Raw genomic sequence first — 18,054 nt, 5'->3', positions numbered from 1 at the left:
TCTCCAACCACATCATTGCTTTGGCGCAAAGTAAGTCTTAACTTATCGGTAGTTCCATCCTCTTTGTCAAAAAACGTGTCGGATGGAACCTTCACTTCAAAGTATGTGCCAACATAGGCGTTCACCTGATCAATTGGGTTTTGCAGCAGAGGTTTTATATTGCCATCAATCGGGATAACAGGGGGTGCGGTGCGCCTTGGTGGCTTTGTTGTGGTGGTTTTGGGTTCTCTTGGTATTGGGGTTGTCTTTGTTTTTTTCCTTTCAGGTCTTTTTGTTGGTTTCCTGGTGGTGGGTGTTGCTGGGGTCACAGAGGGCCCAACATACACCGGCCTGGTCATGGTGGGCTGGATGGCGATAGTGCTGGTGGTGTCCATTACTCGTGTTGGCTGTGGGGGGCCTAAGGTCGGTGTGTATGCGGGTGGATCTCTGTTTCGAATGGTAGGTTTCACAGGAAGCGGCACAGGGTCACGAACAAGTGGGGCAGAACTGTCCGAGGTAGGAGCAATAGAAGGAGAGGTTGGTGTAGGAACAATACGGATGTGGGGCTCAGGGTAAGTTGTTGGGGGGAGTAATGAGGGAATGGGAGTGGGGGTGTTGTTGAGCTGCCTTCGCACCCTTTTGGGTACATGGGGCTTTTTATTAGCAATATGCCATCCAACGACTGGATATCCCAACTGTACAGACATGGCTCCTTCTTTTGCTGGAACCTGAACACTACTAATATCAGGAATGCTGCTCTGATCCAGACTGCAGCCAAGTTTCCAGGACAAAAGGGCTCCGTTTTCAACCACCTTCTTAGCATTTCCTGGTCCTGCCATAAAAGCAGACATGTCAAACAAACGGTTATTGACAACAGGTAGAATCTTCATGTGCTGAAGCCCCATTCCAGAAAACTTTTTCATGTTGGCAAGTAGTTCCACCCTCTGCTTCGAACTCATCTTTGTGAGGTCCGCGTCCAGAATGACGGTAAGCACAGTTACAGGCTCCTCATTGCCACAGATGAAAGGTTGGACATCATTGCTGGCTGACTGCTGAATTGCAAGCTGAAAAGGGTCTGTGTCAGCATGCTCCTCTGGGTGCACCTCAATGGAGAACACATCTGGGCTTTGGGAGACTTGGCTCCCATTGAAAACAGAAACCGATATGTAGTGAACGCCCTTGTCTGTCTCTAGAGGAAGGCCTTGAAGTGTGCCAGTCTCTGCATCCCAATGCAACCATGCTGGAAGCACATCCTTGCTTGCTTCTGTGATCTGAAAAACGGGAGGAGAAATAACGATTACTGCAACTGAATGACTCACATCTGAAATGTAACAAGACAAATGAGCTTACAGCGATGCCAGATATGCACTGCTAAGTCAAACACTCAAAACCTGAAAGTAAATCCCACTTTCTAACATGACTAATATCCAATCACATGAATTAAAGGTGTCTATGATACATACTATTTAGTTTTTGTATTCAATATTTCATGGTTGTGAGCCCAACGCCAGTATCTTGAAATTCAGTAAGACAAGAGGAGTAAAGACTATAATGAATGAGTGCTCTCAGAGTGGCATAGAGCTCCCTGCGGCATGAGATACTCCACCAGCTGGAGAGCCGTTCAAGGAGCGCGCAGTCAAAAATAACCAATAATGAATCATTGGCATTGAGATGATACATTAACAAACACGCCTCTTTGCAAATACAAAACTACATCCTTTGCTTCCAAGCCCCCCTTTTTTGGATTGTTAATAATACTAGTAATAATCCATACATGATGTAGAAACTCAAACCAGTGCACAGCAGTCACTAAAGGAGTCCAGCAAGTAGGCTTTTTCTTTCAATTGACAGGATTCAAAGGTTTAGACACAAAAATCCACCAGTACCACACCCCTATTCTGCCTTTTGCAATCTTGCTTTTGAATGTTTCCATCAACCAGTCAAAGCATGTGCGAGTTTGATTGTGAACCTATTGGATCACTTTAGAGAGACATTAATAATTCATGTGGGTGTCTAATTGTAAGCTGATCTATAGTCTTTTTGATTGATAGAGTGCTTGTAACTTTAACAATGCTTTACTTCAAATGGTACATGGCTTGCACAGAACAGTTGTATTTTAAGGGTTAGTGTATGCAAAACGACAATTCTGTTATCATTTACACAGCCGCAGCTCTCAAATCTCATGTTTAAATATGGCACCTCATGAGAGGTCATAACCTGTAAAGTGAAATGGCAGTTTACTTCCTCACACTAAGCTATTGTATCACTTAGGAAAAGCTGGAATGTAGTATAGTCTACTTTAACTTTGCCTTTTTTCCTGTTCTGATGTTTGGAAAAAAGTGAAGCATGAACATACTTTTAAGCATCTCTTTTTGTGTTCCACAATTAAAAAGTGTCAGACTAACCTGGAATGACATTTTAGAGAGTTTTTTTTTTTTTTTTTTGGGTGACCTTTTCCTTTAAAACACAGAAATGCGCCATACCTATCAATTACAGAATGTGTCAAACTACAATCAATTCTGGAATCATCCTTCAATTAGAGAACTGATTCTGCGCTGCCACTGAATCTATACTGACGTTTCGCCTCATTATCTGCAAAAAAACACAGTTTATAGATATACAGCACTGGCAAAAATTACCTTACATAATCTGTTTATAGTCAAACTGATATCATCTCTGATATGAAACATATGGCACAGATGGCATGTGTCTACTTCTGGTGCCTTATCAGACCTTGCTTTAGATCAAAACGGAAGGTTAAGGCAAGTCTTCAGTGCTGCCTTCTGAAACTAGAGCATCAGTGGCAAAACACAGCCACACTGACATTCAGAGAGCCACATAGTTTCCATAGTGATTATTCATGCAACCCACACTAAAGACAGTATAACTTCTGCCAAAGGCAAGTTTCTCTTGACTTAAGTGAAGAAAGCAAGGAAAGGCAGAAATGAGTGCAGAGAGAATGTCAACAAGAATATTAGAGAGTTTTTTTTTTAATATATATTTCAGTTGCTGTGTCAAGCCTGGCGGGATGCTTCTGAATGGCACATGTAGAATGGGAAAGCAAAACCTAGTTCCCAAAAAAATTAAATTAAAATAATTCTCCAGATCCCACGGTGACAAAACCAAGGAACCAACAAAGGACCGAAAAAATAAAATTGTCACCATTTACTCACTCTCATATGGTTTCAAACCTTTTTCAAAGAGAAACGCCATGTTAGGAAAAAATAAAAGCCTCAGTCACCTTTCACTGAATCTTTTGCAAGCAATGTGAATAGCGAGTTAGTCTTTAACATTCTGCTAAACTTATTAAACCTGATGTGCTCCACAGGAAATATAAAAAGTCAAGCAGGTGCGAAGCAACATAAAAGTTAAGTAAATGATGACAATTGTCATTTTGGATGAACTATACCTTTGGCAACCCTTAGGACCTCTGTGATAGGGTTGTAACGGCAACATCTAAAAAGGCCTGATGAGAAGAATAAACTTTTCCCCAATGAAATGAAGGATGAACCGAAACTCCCTTCGCTGTGGGTCGAATAAAGCCGCTCATTGTTAGGGCACGCTTACGAGGGAGTCCGCAGGAAGAAAAGACCCCATTGTTGGGATATGAAGACAGCTGAAAAGATAAGATTCATAGTTGGGAGCGAGTAGGCTCAGGCATGTCTGTGATATTAGAGGAAGAAACGGAGACAAAAGAGGTGGTGGGGTAAACCGGCTCGGAAAATTTGAAGAGGGACATCCTTTTAGTTTGACCAAGCAGATGTTTACAAGAAACTACTAACCCATTTTCTTTGGTTAAAAATTCATGCAACTCCACTAATCTTGGTATGTGAAGACATTTGCACATGCTTCTTTAAAACAAGACCCATCGCATTTTGAGGAGCAAAGTATTTGCACTTCTAATTTCGCGAGAGAATGACGACAGAGTGATCTTTGAAAATAACCCACTCTTACCTAGGGGAAATCGTTTGGCCCTTTTCAGCAGGCTGTGGAACATGACCCATTTTTATGCTGAAAACTACAAGTGAAATGTGGGGTGTGTTCAGGTCACTTGAGAGAGCGTTTTTCGAAATGTGCAACTGAGCTGCCGCGATTTAACAGAAATCAAAACAGGCTTCAAGTGGCCAATCCATTTATACAACCTTCATCTAGGTAAATGAAAGTTAGCAAATAAACGCCGATTTGTCAGACAAAAATCAAAAAAAAAAAACAGGAAAACAGAATAAAGGCTCAGCGGGAGAGCTGCTGTGTGTGTTAATAATAAAACTTTAAATTGCTACTCAGTAAAGGGGAGGGAATGTTCTTTTTTCATAGCTTTTGAGCCATGTTGCGAAACAAACATGAACAAAGGAGAAAAACGTAAACCTGAAAGGAGAAGAAAAAAAGTGCAGTGAAGATAAAACTCTAAAACAGTATTTTTTTATCATGGATTGGTATCAAAACTAGAGGGAAAATGACAGATTTTCTAGCCTTGTCATTCGTGGCAGGCCGGTGGAGATTGATATGCAGTAATTCGTCATTTGAATTCAACATAGGACCTATTCGATAGAACCTACGGGGACATCTGCAAAACAAGGAGCCCGAAGAAAGAGGCATAAATACTAAAAGAGGGGATTACTTGTGGTTTAAATCCACAGAGCTCCATTTCCTGGAACAATCACAAGGAGAACAGTCAAGGACACTTAACTACACAACCCCTAACTGCCCTCTCGTGGAAATAACCGGAACCACAATGTTGATTCATTCATACAAACAAAGGGCTGTACTCTGGTCCCTTTGTTTCCAAACCCAACTAAAAATGAAGAATCAGTGGACCTTGTTTCTGAAAACGATAGGTTTGTCAAAGACTGCTGAAAGGGCAGAGGTGCGGCAGAGTAATTGTAGTCTGCGGTGGCATCGGCACCGCAAAAGCTGGTTGCTAGGCAGACATAACAAATAAAGGCGAATATGCATCCACGAGACCCAAACGGAGCGATCTTGACTTGCATACATCTCCCCTTTAACATACAGTGACTCATATTTCCGAAGGCATTTTATCATCAGCTGCAGGAATACAACTCTTCCACTGCCTCGCTGCCGAGGCTAATTAGGTTTCAGTGCCAGTCTTTGTGCCGAAAAAGGGAGGGGCTGGGGAGAAGACGAAGAATCCTGCCGTCACGGACCAGTGTGAAGGAGCAGGAGCAGAGGAATTCAGAGAAATTAAAGGACAGGGGAGAGAGAAGCTCGGAGAGCCATTTAAACAGGAACGATATTAGCAGCAACTAAAACATCTGTCTCCATACCTCAAAATGACTGATCACTCGTCAATTGGCTTTGGCATTTAAGACTAGAGATTTGAGCTTTATTAATGTTCAAAACAGGACAAGGGTACGTTAAGATGAGCTTAGATTTTCTCTTTTAAGCGTATCCCTTGGTTCCTTTTTATAAAATGGAGGCAAGAAATGTACAAGCATGAAGTAGGTCAGTGACTTCAAAAGGATCTTTTGCACAGTAGGAGATTTATGAATTTCTGAGGGTCCAAGCATTTCGTGGAAATCATACTGATGGGTCTGGTGTGAACAGAGGGCATCAACTGAAAGATTAAGTGCAAACAAGAGATTATAACCTGTAAATGCATTACTGTCATTTGCCAAGGCAAGCACGATATGATTATTATCGCCAACACAAATTTCCAAGTGTGAAATACACACACAGTCTCCTATGACTTTAAGATAGAAGCTTCTAAATCATGGACCCCCATGGGACCACAAGGGGGTGCAAAAAATTTCAAAGAGATACTTTTTTTAGGGCTGTTATTAGTTAAGTATTCCTTAAAATATTTTATATATATATATATATATATATATATATATATATATATATATATATATATATATATATATATATATATATATATATATATATATATATATATATATATATGAGAGAAACATTTGGTTACACTATTTTAAGGTGTCCTTGTTACAGTGTAATTAAACATAAGTACTGAGTAATATTAATTAACTACATGTACTTGCTATATGGTTAGGGTTTGGATTTGGTTTAGGGTCCCCTATCTTGTAATTGTGCATAATTAATTGTGGTTGAACTTTATTTTACAGTACATGCACTAACATGTACTTATAGTGTACTTACAGTGTATTTATCTAAGAAAGTTCTGGTAACACAAGGTAACTACATGGGTAGGGTTAGGTTTAGGGGTAGGTTCAGGGTTAGTACCTAGTTGTTACATATTTTCTGTAATTACTATAATGAGTACATAGTATGTACATGAGGAACAGGACTGTAAAATAAAGTGCTACCTTAATTGTTATTATAAAAGTAAGTAAATGCAACATCACATAAAATTGGTCCTAGAGCACACGTGCCAATAGTAGCATGCAGAAGGATAATCGCTGGCACGACAGCAATGGTGAAAACAGCATACTGATGTACATTTTGAGGTAATAACTTCTTATAGTCACACAGCCTGTTAAGAGCTGAAAATGGTGAAAAAAAAGTGTGAAATTTAACTTGCGCTAGTCTACGGATGCGCGCGCGAACAATGCACAAACCAGGCACTTCTGATCAAAGCCTCAGCAGTCTAATAGCGCTAGTCAACGTCAAAATGACTGAGATGGCCAATCAAATCAAAGTAGGAGGGGTTTATGGCTCACAGAAGAAGAACGCTAAGTGTCAGTGTAACGTTAAAAAGAGCGAGGTAGGATGAAGCTGCAAATCATTTAATATTAGTCAACTTTTAACAATACGTTTTACGATGGAAATGTTAAATGACTGACAGCTATATCCAGTGATGCAAACTACACTTTTTTTTTATATATACACACTTGTCTTTTTTGGGTTATAATGCAACCACCCAAAAAACTTCATAGCTAGTCTCTGATAAACACCTTCAACACTGCCATGTTTGTGCAGTTTTCAAGTGCAACCACTCCAACGAGTTAAACACTCCAGTTGTAGTTTTAATTCGTTTGTTTCTCCTAGCCTGACTCACTCCTTCTCCTGAGACTAGAAAATTATTTATAGTTTGCAAAGCTGATTCTAAACACTTAAGGAATTAGAGGGGAAGTTTATTGTGGGCTACTGGTCTGGACAGGTCTGAAAGTCTATGCAATGGAACAGAGTTGTAGGCAGCTTTAACTGTTGGCGTTAGATTCTTTGGCACAGCTGTCAAGACAGATTTTCCAAAAGTGAACAAAAAGGGTTTGTGGTTTCAACTTAAAAATGCGCTTGACAGGGCAGAAATGATCTAGTGAATGTAGGATTACACCGAAGGCCTGGGAGAGCCGCCCGACATTCAGACAGGACGGACAAACACAATGAACAGATACGGACAGGGGTCACGCTTTTGAGAACAGTTGACATGGACGGCTTGGTTAAAAATGTCTCATAAACTGCTGGGTGGTCAACAAAAGACGCCTGGTCTGGGCTGCATTGTGTTCGTACCATTAGTGCACTGCTCAGTCTTCTGAAAGAAAGAAATGCAAGCTGACAAGATGATGGAAGCACAAACCTTCTTGGGCTATATACAAATAACCAATTGTAGCATCAACTACACAAAAGCAGAAAATAAATTCCATGCCCTCACAGAGTTCTGGTAAACAAACCATTTGTTTATGGTGTTGATCTAAATGTAAATCACGCCCACCCCCCACCACCCCCATGCATCAGCACACAGTTTTCCGAAAGCTCTATGCCATCAAGTATGCGGACCACATGTATGCAAGTAGTATTGCGTTATTACAGGGACCAACACATTTTATGGTCCATCAGTCATAAGGAAAGCATAGAATAAGATTTGAGCAGTGCTTGGGGCAAAGTCACATCTTTTGCAATGACTGCATACACTGGCTTGGGAGTATTGATGTGGCACTGCCTGATATACCAGAGAAGATCCGCTTAGCACCAGAGGACAAATCTGTTTGCATGTATTTCAGTGCATTTCCAAGGATGCCGTGTGATTTGAAGGAACAGCCTCTCACCTTTACTGTGCTCCTGGAATTCTTTGCTTCGATGGGCACCCGCACTTGGAACACCCTGCCCACAACCGCTGCAGAGTCTGGGAAGCCACTGGGCTGAGACACCGCTGCGACCGCCGCTTCCGCCTCACGTATGTCCGACAGCACCGCCGAATGCATAGACGCCTCCAGCTGACTTGCGTCGCCTAGAACTTCCATTGGGTTCTGATCCCAGGAAGCCCACACTTCCATTTCTGTCAGCACCATTGTGATCAGCAGCACCAGAAGAGTCCTGTCCCTCTGCCCCAGCATGGGGTGTCCCCCATCCCGGAACTCTCTCAGTTTATTGTGCATGCCTGCTTTTATTTTCTCTTGCTCGCACAAAAGAGGACGTCCAGTTGATGGGGCAGCATGCACCCCGCTGAGTCCAAAAGAACTGATCCTCTTCTCAAAAGCTCAATCCTCTTTTTTTTGTTCCCGATGCCGGCCCCTTTCCCCTCCTTTTGTGAAAGTGCCCTCAGTAGTTCTGAAATCCCATAGTTAAGGGGCTGCCTCTGAGACCTATATTGAGAAAGAGAAAGAGAGGAATTAAGTATTTCAATAGCAACACTGACATGTCTGACCAATCCATCTTGAGAGTGATGAGTCATGTTAATGCAATAAATGGCTTAAAAAAAAAATATATATATATATTGGTTTAAGTAGGGCTGGGCAATTTTCAAGATTTTATTGATTCATTTGAATGTATTGTTTTTTGCCACAATTATTTTTTTTTTAAATCGAGGAATCGTGATTTTGAATATAAATATTACCAAATGTTAGAAATAGACACTTTGAAAATATGCCGGTGACAACAGTAAAGAGAAATGAATGATCCAACCGCGTGTCGGTGCACGTGATTAACCACTCGCGTGTCGGTGCACGTGATTAACCACTCGCGTGAGACGCACGTGATTAACCACTCGCGTGAGACGCACGTGATTAACCACTCGCGTGAGACGCACGTGATTAACCACTCGCGTGAGACGCGCTCTGTGAAAGACAATAAATTTAGCGCTAGGAGTCATTCACACAAAATGCGTTTTTTGTGCTGACAAAGATGCAATGCGGGCAGTGGAATAGGTAAAGCATGCAGTGAACTTGAATTTGAATCACCTTGACTTTTGAGAATTTCTAAAATAATTTCTCGTATTATTTCTGAACACATAATAAGACAAATCTGTACAATATGTAGTTGTAGTTTTTGCGTATTTTCTGCAAACATTTACATCATGCTGACAGCTTCATGTTTGGTGCACCTGGAATAGAAATTTCTTGAGTGTAAATAAAATAAAAAAGTAACTTGAATCATGTTGTAGTTTTACAACAATTTTACTACTTAAAAACTGTAAAAAATTAAATAAATAAAAATTGAGAATCGGTCAAACATTCTGGAGAATTTGAGACTTAATTTTTTTTGCAAAATCACTCGGCCCGAGGTATAAGATACGTATTTGTTCAGGTCTACCCAACCATCTACAGGTTCAGAGATTCGGAAGTGTTTATAAAGTGGGTGTTTATATAAGACATTGTTGCATTCGAAAACATAAGATGCATTATCAAATATATTTATGTAGCTACTAACAGTTTTTAGATATTAACAACGTAATGCTCACAACACAAAAAAGTGTGTTGTGATGCAAATAGATTATGCACAAGCGACAAACTTGTTGGCCTTACTAGGAATGACAATTACATTATTCAATTAGGTCATGATCCATTTTAAATGCTAACCAAGGAATCAAATAAGTGATGTATCATTACGGGGCCGTAAATCACTTTAGGTTAATGGTATAAGCCAGATCTTCGATCTCTGCCAGCGCTGATGTTTCGCACTGCTTGCTAACCCACACATACACAGGTGGATCAAGACTAATCTGATTATCATTCACAGCTTTCTCTCCCTTTTCTCCTCTCACACTGTGCCTTTCATTCCCTCTCTGCCTCATTCGTCACCGAACATGTCCCTGAAAAAACACCCTGCACTGCAAGAGTAACTAGCTCCATGAGTGTTGAAAGAAATGGACGGAGACAGGGGGTCAGTCCATAGCGACCGACTGGTTAAAACACTTCAGAGGAATGCACACCATCTGAATTGTCTCTTGGGGGGAGAGCTCTACACTCTAGAGGTTTGTTATTCATGCAGGTCTTTCATTCAGAGAGGAAGACGAAAAAGCCTACGGTGAAAAGAGGGATGGGTTTAGTGCAGGGTGGGCTGCAGATTTTATGCATTTGAAGAGGGAGCTGCTCCGTACAATGCAGCTGATTTCCCCTGAGAACTGCTCTTGAGTCCTCGTGGCCATCCTATGAACGAGTGAAGCGGATACAAGATATATACAGTCTCTCACGCTCCCTGTGTTCAGTGGGGGATCGAGAGGAGCTTCTTCAGAAGACTCCCAAACAACAACACCACCACTGTGTGTCCAATACACCCTGCTATCCCTCGGAGATTCATTCTGAAAGCCAGCGGGGAAGATACTCCTATCACAAAGTCCAAACATTCAACAATCATTTTCAAAGTCAGGTTTATTTTGGGGTCTCACCCAGACGCAGACAAAACACTGTCTGAATGTTTAGATTATCGTTTGGTGTCTATCTAAGACATATGGAGGGTGGAAAAAAACATAAATAGTACCGAGAGCAATAATATTGTGATACTGTGATGGAACGGAAGGTGTGTTTACAGGTTATGAGTAGGAATTTCAGAGAATGTTTAACAAAACATTAGATTTTTCTCAACTGTGTGCAAGCCAAGGATCATCAACAGCCGACATACTGCTGGGAAGCTTCCTTTCATAGATTTTCAAATAAACATCTGATTTGTTCAGTTCGATAAGCTATTCATTTCAAGTCACCACTGACTGAATCGTTGGGATTTAGTATCCGACTCTAATCAGGGCTGGCTCTAAAGGTTTGAGATGTGTGGAAAGAATCACCGCAGTCCAGAGTTTCGGAGTTGTTAGTTTCCAATAGGAACTTTTATTATGCAAGTAGACGCTTAAAATAACTCCTGATGCACCTCACAGGCCAACAAATAAATCTGCCAAAAATGTGTTATTCAGATTTTTGCTTGAGTGAATAAAGCCCCATTTTTCAATTTTCACATACCAAAAAAAAAGTGTTTGTTTACAAAATACATATATTTTTCGATTACTTCTGGTTTTTAAGTCAACTATTCATTGGTGCATACTGTTCCAAAGATGTGTGTCCTCATAATCTTACAAAAAAAAAAAAAAAAAACAATTGCCTCTGAACCCATTTTACTTTGCGGCAAGCCCTGTTGTTGTGCAACCCCATGTCCTTAAATCAATCCTCAGTCAATTCCTGATGAATAAGCCCTACATTTTGGTCTTGTTAGACAGTTAGAAAAGTCATGCAAGTACAAACAGGATGTTAACACATTTGTATGCTTATATAAAAAGATTAGAGAACTGTTGTTCATGACTATGTTACTATTTAGACACCTGCACCCACGGCTTCCTTCACTAAGGCTTGACCACAAAAGCACTCACTCTTTACACATTCCACACCTCAGACAACATATTATCATGTGGATTTGTAATACCAGCCAAACACATGCTTTAAACAACGCCAGTCCTCCAGTTTTAAACTAGCCAAGTCAATCTTATGTGACATGAACTGTAGACTAAAGATAAGAACTCCACCTCCTGCTGAAAACCTGGTCACTTTTTTTCTTTTTCAGGCAGAATGCCTGGAGTCTTATCGCATATCATTGGCGCTGACAGGTATGGCTGGAGGTACAGTGGGTAGCATGAGCCTCTTCAGCTTTCAGCACTACAGTCCCACCATTGAGCATTCACAAAGAGCCTGATGGAATTGGCAGGTACATGAAAGAACTTAAACCTCATCTCCGGTTATGGATAAAGACGCCCTTTCAGCTCTCAGGAATGGCGGGCTGCTCTCAAAAAGCTGGAAAGAGGTGCCTATCACAGCATTCCTACCTTGATCAGCCCGGCACAAGCAGCAGCATTGGTCGCAAGAACCCTACGGCTAGTCTCACCGGCAGTAGACCGGGACCCTTTCAGCAGTCAAACGTGCCCCAAGAAGTCTTTGAAATGGACCTTTCTGCTCTAAAGACAAAATGGAAATAATTTCATGCATGGAGAAAAAAAAAAAAAAAGTATCTCGAAGGCCAGTCTTTACACGCCAGCACCACTACAGAGGGCCATTGTGTTGGAGGCCTGAAACAGTCCACTAAATGCTCCGAGAGATTAGGATTTGACAGGGATGTATGTAGGGTGGGGGATGAGGGTGAGCGGTAATAGGTTTGCAGACAACAGAGCAGTAGGCAAAGGGGGAAAAGCGCCCTTTGCCCTGGTTCCATGGTGACACCCCTTGTCCATCACCCGGGGACCATGCCTTTGGACAAGCTTATAAAAGGGATTGAGTCACACATTCCAGCCGGAGCAAGTCACTGAGGTTTAAATCACAGACTCTAACTTAACTAAAAAAAAAAAAGAGCTAAGGTGGATAACTCTCATAGTTGATGATTCTTAGAACAAATAGTTCAGACATCTGTAACTGGAAGGACTAGTCCTGTACACGTACCTTTCCAACCCTCAGAGCAAATACAGAATTCACTGCTGATGCCATAAAAAACACATTTACCAAAGCTCACAGCTGAAATATAAATGTGCCGTGAGAGAGAGATCTGAAGAATATGATATAAATAAACATCAGCCACTGAAAACTCAGTAATCCAACGTACGCACGGTGATGTCAAGTTTATTTTTCAGGATTCTGAAACTAGAGCCTGGCAAAATACAAAACTCAAGCAATCTTCTGCCGTTAAAATGCTTCAAGCTGAGAACTAAGAATATGACCAAAGGCAAGGTGATCTGAAATAGGATTTTTATTCGAGCTAAACAAACTTGATTTTTTTATAAACAAGTAGGGAGAGTAAGTTATGTTGCCAGTTTCTCGTTTGGTCAAAAACACAGTTAGGCTGAGCTGTGTCATGGTATATATCACGGTAATATCCTTAATGTATTATCAACATCTTTTTGCCGCTTATGTGTACAGTTAACTTTTACACATGAAAATCACACTCAGTGTGGATGCACAAGCAGTTGCCATTGTAATGAACAAGCTGCTTGTTAAATCAAATGTACATAATCATGTATCAGAGGCAAAATTACGAAATATTGAAAATGCAACAGTGCATATTTTATTTTTCAAACTTCAAACGATTGGACCCTGATCGGAACCAGCTGATAACAACAACATCCTTTAATTGGATACGTCTCTCAACTTGACGCTCAAATCAACCGATCACATTTTAATAATGCAGAAGACTTGCACATGCATTGAGACGAATATGAGCGGCGTGTCGGTCTTCACTGGGCTGGAGTCAAATAATGATAAAGGTGCGTATAATTTAAATCACTTTGTCAGCACTCACAGTAGCTGGTGTTCAGTTTGCATCACTACTGAACTCTTCCCTCTCTCGATTAAAGCTCAAGGTGAATGGTTACCAGTTATACAAAATAAGAGAGCAAAAAAGTTCCTTAAAAACATAGCATAATAAGCAGATACCACGGCACAATTGTAAACAATACAACTAGTATTAATATTATCCTGGAAAATTGGAAGTAATTAGAAGAATTCATTATTAATAGAATATTTTGATAAAACTGAAGTAAAACAAAATTCAAAATAATTTCAGTTAATCTAAAAGTTGAATAAAAAGAATAAACAAGGTGAAGTACTTTTCGTTTCTAAAGTGTTTCAGTTCATTTGTTACATAAAGCCCTCTCTGTAAATTTTCCGAATAACCACATATATAAATAGCAATATATCGTGAAATGTGTTGTTACCATGAAATAAAATTAGTCATACCGTAAAACAATTTTGGTCATACCGCCCACCACAGAATGAATGGAGCAGAACTTAAGGAGAAAGGCGTACACCAAACACCCTCTTGTTATTTAAGTTATCAACTTCTGATTAGAGTAGGAAGTACTCATGAATTATCATACAGAGAGAGATGCCAAATTTCATTAGGAGCCATCGCCAACAGCTCGCTTAGGTCAATTCATACTTCATTTCTGTATTTTCCTCACTGGTGTTGGCAAGCAATTTGACGCCATGGCTTTAAATAGCTACTGACCGAAAGTACTGCCAAAACAGTAAAACCCTGCGATGCGCTCACGGTCATAGTTTGAGTTCGAGAGTCCCCTTAGTGGTAGTCTGAAGTCCTTCCCATTACAGTGAGGCATGCACCCTCAGCAGGGTCAGAGGTTATAACCACACTCCTCGTTTGGTGAGTGAGTAACGGAGAGCGGGCCTCTCCCTGAAGAGACTGACTGCGGTTGATTAATGACTTCAATACGGTGCATTCAATAGCATACTGTATGCGTGAGCAGTCAGCCTGGATGTCCGCAGCCCCTGGAAACCCTCCAGGAGCCAATCAGAACACTCTCTTTTGCCTAAGCCCCGGTCAGCTCAAAACTGACCTTCTCCACTTCACACTGTACTCCTTCCCCACCCTGATCTGACATAGCTGAGCCTTCTATTAATGGTAACTGCAGGGCATGAGCAAAAGAAGATAGAGGCTAGCTGAAGGATTCATTCACGTCTTCAAAACCATGCTGGTCCTGGCAACAGGATGAAAGTCGCCAATGCAGCCCAGAGTCTGTCGAGTTTTTAGCAAAGACAGTGATAAATATAAATAGAAATAATTAATTCTCTTATTTTATAGAGGTTGAAATGATTTATAAAATGTTTCCATCCAAAACCGCAGTCAAGGTTCTCACACCTTTAAATAAGTCATAATGTTTAAAACATTTTATAGGTTTTTGCAACTATATATATTATTTTAAAGCTAAGCATAACTATTAAAAAAAAAATCATGTTATATCCCTTTACTAAGTTGCTTATTAGCATGCACATTACTAGCATATTGGCTGTTTATTAGTATTTATAATGCACAAATTAATGCCTTATTCTACAGGACCATATTAAGACCCCCTAACCTACCCCATATAGCTAAACTTAACTACCTTAAAACAGGGCTGCACAATGAATCAAATTTTTGATTGTGATTACAATTATGGTTGCCAAAATTACGTAATCGCTCAAAGTGGCAATTTATAATTCAAAGTCCACTTAGCATATTTTTCGTACTATAAGTCGCACCTAAGTATAAGTCCCATCAGTATAAAAAAAATAAGTCATGATGATGAAAAAACAAGTCGGACTGGACTATAAGGCGCATTTATTTTGAACCAAGAGACAGTACCGTCTACAGTCACTAGAGGGCGCGCTCTCGCGACTGTAGACGGTAATGTTTTATATTGGTTCATGTCAAATTAATTTTGATAAATAAGTCGCACCTGACTTTAAGTCACAAGACCAGCCAAACTATGAAAAAAAGTGTGACTTATAGTCCGGAAAATACGGTACTTTATTTTACATGCTAAAGGGTTTTTCCATTGTTTTAAGTTTTAGTATAACAACAACACGTGTGTGTGTGTGTATATATATATATGTGACACACACACACTTATCTTTTAAGTGAAAAACCAAATGTCTAATTCACTTGATGCTTAATACTATAGAAAAGCAATAAATGTTCTTCAGTTGGTGTTTTCAGCTTATTTATTTTTATAAATATGGCATGCAGTTGCTTCAAACAGTGGTGTAAACATTGTTCAATTGATTCAAAAATTTGATTCACATTAAAAAATAAATGCGTCCTTTCATTATTGCTTGGACAAAATGGTGCTGAATGGTGATGAAAAGAAAAAAATACCATCTAAACTTTTCTAAAGAGAGTTGCCCTTAGACAAATTCATATAAACTCCTACCTCTAATTGAATAGCGATTTGTTTAGCAGTTCAACTGAACTCACAATAGAAAAAAAAAATGTTTACTGTGCTAAGAAAACATCAAATAAAGGGGCTTACACAGTAGAAGAATGTAAAATATGTAAATCAAAGTTGTAGAAAGACAGCAGTATGGAATCACACTGAAATTGCTGCTCTAAAATTCCCATCAGAAAATGGTTGTTTACGTCAAAGCACACTGCATGGAAGAAAAACCCAATATGACAATGTAACTAGAAGTAGTAATTTTTTACTATGTCCTTGTGACTTACTATCCCCTGAAATTTAATTTGTTCTCTGACGCAGAGTGAACTCTAGTGTGCAGGCACGCCAAGAACAGTGACTGTGTTATGTTCCTTAACAATTCAATTCATGAGATGCATGAGTGAATCTGGGTGAGCCATTGTGGTCAACAACAGGAAAGAATGGTATGGGGTAAATCCATATTAAAACAACTGAGTGAAACAAAACATACCAGGAGCCCTACTGCAGCTGGGGTTGGACCATCACACCCAGGTTCCTTTCTAAAAGAAAGTGCCCTTTCAAACACACAAATCCAAACATGCTTGTAGAACAAACATGAACCGAAGGACCCGTCAGTATCCTGATACTTGAGAATGGGGTGTGGAAGACATATTGACCCCACATGCATGCCTACCACAATGGGAGTCTTTAGTCCCTCTGGCTTATTACCGTGACTCCATCTAGAGTTTCAACGCCCACCTGTAGGCCACTGCAAAATATGTTTTTAAAAACCAGGCTCTTCAATAGATTATGTCGCAATTATGTACTCCCCAGCTTTCCCTTATTGCGTTAATAAGCAATGAATGCATTCGAAGCATTGAAAACAAAGCTATCGGATAATAGCAGCATGCAGGAATGACGTAATTCGATTTTTCTGCTCATATCTTGCATGGAACGAAGCGTTTGAAGTCTCTGTGCTTTAAGCGGTGAAAAAAGGCAGGGAAGCAGTGCTGTACACCTCTCTAATGCGTTTTTAATTTTGACGACTAGCTAAAATGAATCCTGAGAAACAATTTAGGGAATTGCACAGCTTTCCCAAACGAGAAGGAACGCATGTTCACTTTGATTAAAATTTGGTAAAGTAAGGCGTCAGCTCTTTTTCTCAAATGGCAGTACGGCTTGTGAGGAGTCTGACTGTGCTCAGTTTTAAAGCTTACTTGGATGCCTGTAATTATGGGACAGCAACAAAATGATTACGAGATTACAAAAAAAAGGGTCAAACTCGTTAAATCCTCCGATTTCCGTAGGTAGTAGGATAATGCTTCTCAACATAAAGAACTACTTACAAACTTTGTTTCAAAGTCCAAAACACCTTGCCTGGTTTAAGTCATTATAAATGAGAAAAAGAAAATCACTGCACTTCAAGATGCAATTTCCTCAGATGAACAGTGATAGCCTACATCCAGGCTACAGAGTGCAATCTCAGAAGTTTAATAGTAAGTCAGATTGATTGATTATATTACCGAAAATGATTGTCCTCAACTGATCCAGGCAGTCATTTTGGAACAGAACTTCACACTATCTTTAAATCTTCTCAAACTCTGCTTAAAACCTCCAATGTGACTGGGACAAGATGCAACTTGAAATCTTTCCTCAGATAAAAATCACATAGGGCAAGAGGGGCCTCTGTAGGAACACCTTTGTAATCATGTCTGATGAGCTTTGCTCAACTTTGATCACCTAAAATGACCATCTTGAGAGAATAGCCACTCTTCTCAAAAAGAAGTAAACAAACCATAGAGGACCTTTGGGATCTACAAGGGCTGCTTCTCTGGCAGGTGTTTTTTAAGGACAGATCAGACTCTTGTTAAAGACCACCAGCAAAAACCACAATCTTGAAGAAGTTAAACAATTGAGGCCAATTGGTAGAGGATACCAGTGACAGCTGGGAACCCTCAGGCTCTTAACGTGTACCAGGACACCATCCTGACCTAAAAACACTTCAGAGATACCCCCCAACTGCTAAAAGGGCAGCCCACCAATTCCTGGCAAAATTTGTGATTGCAGGGATTGATTTCATATCCCCCTCTTGGGAACATACAATGGTAATATACAATGACATCCAGTTGAAAAGTCAACACAAAACAGTGTTTGCAAACCATTTCACTAATTTTCTTCAGTAATGTGGCGCCTTCAAGTAAAAAAATTCTATAAGTCAAAAAAAAAAAAATCAATTGGTACAGTTAGTCTTGGTTTTTATCTATTGG

The 18,054-nt window shown here is 40.1% G+C and overlaps 1 protein-coding gene across 2 annotated transcripts in view; it reads right to left on the bottom strand.

The window, feature by feature from the left end:
• LOC127942408 (dystroglycan 1) overlaps window positions 1-18,054 on the bottom strand; it is a 35,384-nt gene that overhangs the window by 2,392 nt on the left and 14,938 nt on the right. For both annotated transcript variants that reach the window (XM_052538107.1, XM_052538106.1), the window contains exons 2-3: window positions 7,962-8,498; window positions 1-1,250 (exon numbers count right to left, since the gene is read on the bottom strand). The exon at window positions 1-1,250 is cut by the window's left edge and continues 2,392 nt beyond it. In XM_052538107.1, the coding sequence (XP_052394067.1) occupies window positions 1-1,250; window positions 7,962-8,291 (1,580 nt within the window). In that variant the 5' untranslated portion in view covers window positions 8,292-8,498. The remainder of the gene's footprint in view (window positions 1,251-7,961; window positions 8,499-18,054) is intronic.

This window comes from Carassius gibelio, chromosome A22, assembly GCF_023724105.1.
Source record: "Carassius gibelio isolate Cgi1373 ecotype wild population from Czech Republic chromosome A22, carGib1.2-hapl.c, whole genome shotgun sequence".
Classification (NCBI taxonomy): domain Eukaryota; kingdom Metazoa; phylum Chordata; class Actinopteri; order Cypriniformes; family Cyprinidae; genus Carassius; species Carassius gibelio.
Note: the sequence above shows the minus strand (reverse complement) of the source record. Positions and strands in the feature narration are given on the sequence as shown.